A 2,965-nucleotide genomic window follows, 5' to 3' on the forward strand; every position below is an offset into this window, starting at 1 on the left:
GTGTACACATGCTAATAATGCTTTAAATATATATATACTTATAATAAATGCTTATAAAAGTGCATAAATGATTGACCTCTTTTCACAAATACTGATGTTTTAACATCGAAAAACAAAGAGAATAAAATACAAAATCATATTTGAAAATAACACAAAAGTTCATAAGAAATACATGATTCTTTATGGAATAATTCTCAATATGTTGTGCTCAATGTTTAGTTTTGATGATGGTTTTTAAAGATGCTTTTTGCTTTTATTGCTTTTATTTAAATTATATATAGAAAAAATAAGACAATAAAAAGGTGGAGCTAGCTCACCTGGTCACATTAGCGCTCCTGTTAGCAGAGTTAGCACGAGTAGGTCCTCACCGCCGAGGGGTCGAGTCTCGGAGGCGCTGGAGGCGGGGCTTAGAGAGAGAGGGGCGGGGACAGCAAAACAACAACAAACCATAAAAGGAATGAAGATCACAACAAATATCACACCACAAACATGCGACTTTGTGTTAGAACGAAATGTAATGTAATTAACACTTAAACTGCTCAACATACAGTGGTTTATTCAGACTAAACTGGGAATAAACCAGTATTAAACCATCATCAGAGCCACACCAGGACTAAACCTTCCTCACCTCGGCTTTAACTACAGCAGCGTCTTGTGCATTTACACCCCCTAACCCTAACAGGACTAAAGCAGGACTAAAGCAGGACTAATGCAGGACTAAACCAGGACTAAACCAGGACTAAAGCAGGACTAAAGCAGGACTAAAACAGGACTAAACCAGGACTAAAGCAGGACTAAACCAGGACTAAAGCAGGACTTAACCAGGACTAAAGCAGGACTAAACCAGGACTGAAGCAGGACTAAAGCAGGACAAAACCAGGACTAAAACAGAATTGTACGTGGTAAATGCTAAAACCAGGACTAAGCAGTGAAAGAGCCTGAAGCTGCAGTTACCTTCAGGCTGCAGCTTCTTGTGCATGTGCAGGTTCACATGTGGAGGCATCGACATGGAGGGCATTCTGAAGCCAGCAGGAAGCGTCTCCATGGATCCTGCCATCATGCCCAGTCCGGAGCCGCCCTCACGGGCCCTGAAGCGCTTACGCCACGAGGGAGAGCGCCGGAACGACTTGTCGTCTCCCGACTGCGGCGAGAAGAGAACAACTGACGAGGTGGAAGTCAAAGACGGAAGAAGGCGACTTAAAAAGAGCCAAACAAAGGGAGGAAAAAGTGGCTTGAGGTCTGAACACTGCAGGAACCTTGATTTTTCAAAATGGCCGACACCAAATTGTCAAAACTACACATTTCAGCATAAAGAGAAGATAGAGGCATGATTTGATTTTGGTGTCTAAACATTGGTTTTGGGGTATTGTGAGTCTACTGTCATAGGCTAGAATGTCCCAAGTATGTCAGCCATCTTGGATTTTCAAAATGGCTGCCTTTAAAATGACAAAATCACTCATTTTAGCATGAAGATATGAGTGACCGTGTCACAGCATGGATCTTAAGGCTTACATAGAGTGGGAGTGGAGTTTCCTGGTTTCAATTGTGGCGCCCAGTGCCAGTAGATTCTGAGCGGGCTTGACACTGTTAAAGATCCTTTATGTTGGCACCATCCAATATCATGCTTATCAGTGCCATTCATGTGGGTGGAACTGCCTTAGCCTGGCACTCAGGCCCTCAGGGTCAAATGAACCATCAAAGGTGAACTTGGCTTCAAAGATTTCTGCACGTATTGTTTTGTCTGTTCTCATCATATGTATGGCATCACTGTCATAGTCACAAGCTTTTTTCAGGGCTTCTCCAAGGTTCTCCTCAAATGTGATGAGTGTGTCTCTCCCATGTGTCTGTGACATAAGGCCTGGGACTGTCAAGAGAAGTCTGTTCTTAAGTCTAGTGGTCTGGATGCGGTTCTCCGCAAGGGCCCCCAACTGATTGAGATGAACCTTGTAGAGTTCTGCCAATTCTGCTAACCTGAACACTTGTGCACAATCCATATCCCTCCTTTCCTCCATAAAGGCCACAAGCTCAGCAAATGCACTTCCTTCCCGACAGGCATCTTCTTGTGTCCTGTTGCATTGCTCTCCTGGTCCTATCATAGAGTTTGTTCAAACAGTTGTGGTGGTTCTGTGGCTGTCATGTTTCCAGGCACAAGCTTGGCCATAAGCTTTGTGTGGTTTAGTTGTGTGACTCTGTCTAACATTTATATCTAACCTCATGGAAGCCTTCGGGACCCGCGGGATCGTCACAGAAGAAACACAAAGATTCTTCAACTTGTCGCATTGAGCCAATTGAAGAACGTGTGTATATGCCTGATGTCTTCTGCTTTTCTGACTCTATTCCTTTTCCTTCATCTGGTTTCGTCAGATCAAGAGGCAATGGAAAGTACTCTGCTTCTTTGCACAGGAGTAAATCTTTTGCAAGTGCTACAAAGCCAGAACCAACTGGTTTGTGTGTGGACTGGATGGGACGTTCACTTGATCCTTCTTGGAACAAAGCACAAAATGTCCAGTTTGTTGTACTTTGGCTGTTTGGGCTCCTGTGGTAAAGAAGTATCTACAAGCGAAGGTCGTTTAGACATGTTCACGGTTTCTTGATAGTAAAGCTGATAGTGCAGAGAAGCAGATGTGTTAAGCATTTCTAAAGTTTCTACTCTACATTTGACCACCACATATCAAAGCACCTCACATGCCCCTGAAACAGTTAGTGTTAGAGTTAGTGTGACCAATGCAGAGACAATGAATGACTTACAACTGCTTATTCCTGATGATAGGTAAATGGCTTTATACATGACTCACTCCTTATCATAAGGAATTTTGGGTGCACCATTATATTTGCATTGGCATATGCATATATAAAGGACAGGGTATTAATCAGTATTTGATCATTCTTATATAAACACAGAAATTGATAATTTATAGATGTATTTTGCAGTCAGTATGACTATTTTAACAAAAGCAAGCATTAC

At 42.5% G+C, this 2,965-nt stretch overlaps 1 protein-coding gene across 1 annotated transcript in view; it reads right to left on the reverse strand.

Annotated features, from left to right (window-relative positions):
• Positions 1 to 323: 323 nt before the first annotated feature.
• ppfia4 (PTPRF interacting protein alpha 4) overlaps positions 324 to 2,965 on the reverse strand; it is a 70,197-nt gene continuing 67,555 nt past the window's right edge. The window contains exons 23-24 of the mRNA XM_072461871.1: positions 955 to 1,141; positions 324 to 406 (exon numbers count right to left, since the gene is read on the reverse strand). Of these exons, the coding sequence (XP_072317972.1) occupies positions 348 to 406; positions 955 to 1,141 (246 nt within the window). The 3' untranslated portion in view covers positions 324 to 347. The remainder of the gene's footprint in view (positions 407 to 954; positions 1,142 to 2,965) is intronic.

Source organism: Eucyclogobius newberryi, unplaced genomic scaffold (genome assembly GCF_026437365.1).
Source record: "Eucyclogobius newberryi isolate DKJ021-1_F unplaced genomic scaffold, fEucNew1.0.hap1 SCAF_33, whole genome shotgun sequence".
Taxonomy (NCBI): domain Eukaryota; kingdom Metazoa; phylum Chordata; class Actinopteri; order Gobiiformes; family Gobiidae; genus Eucyclogobius; species Eucyclogobius newberryi.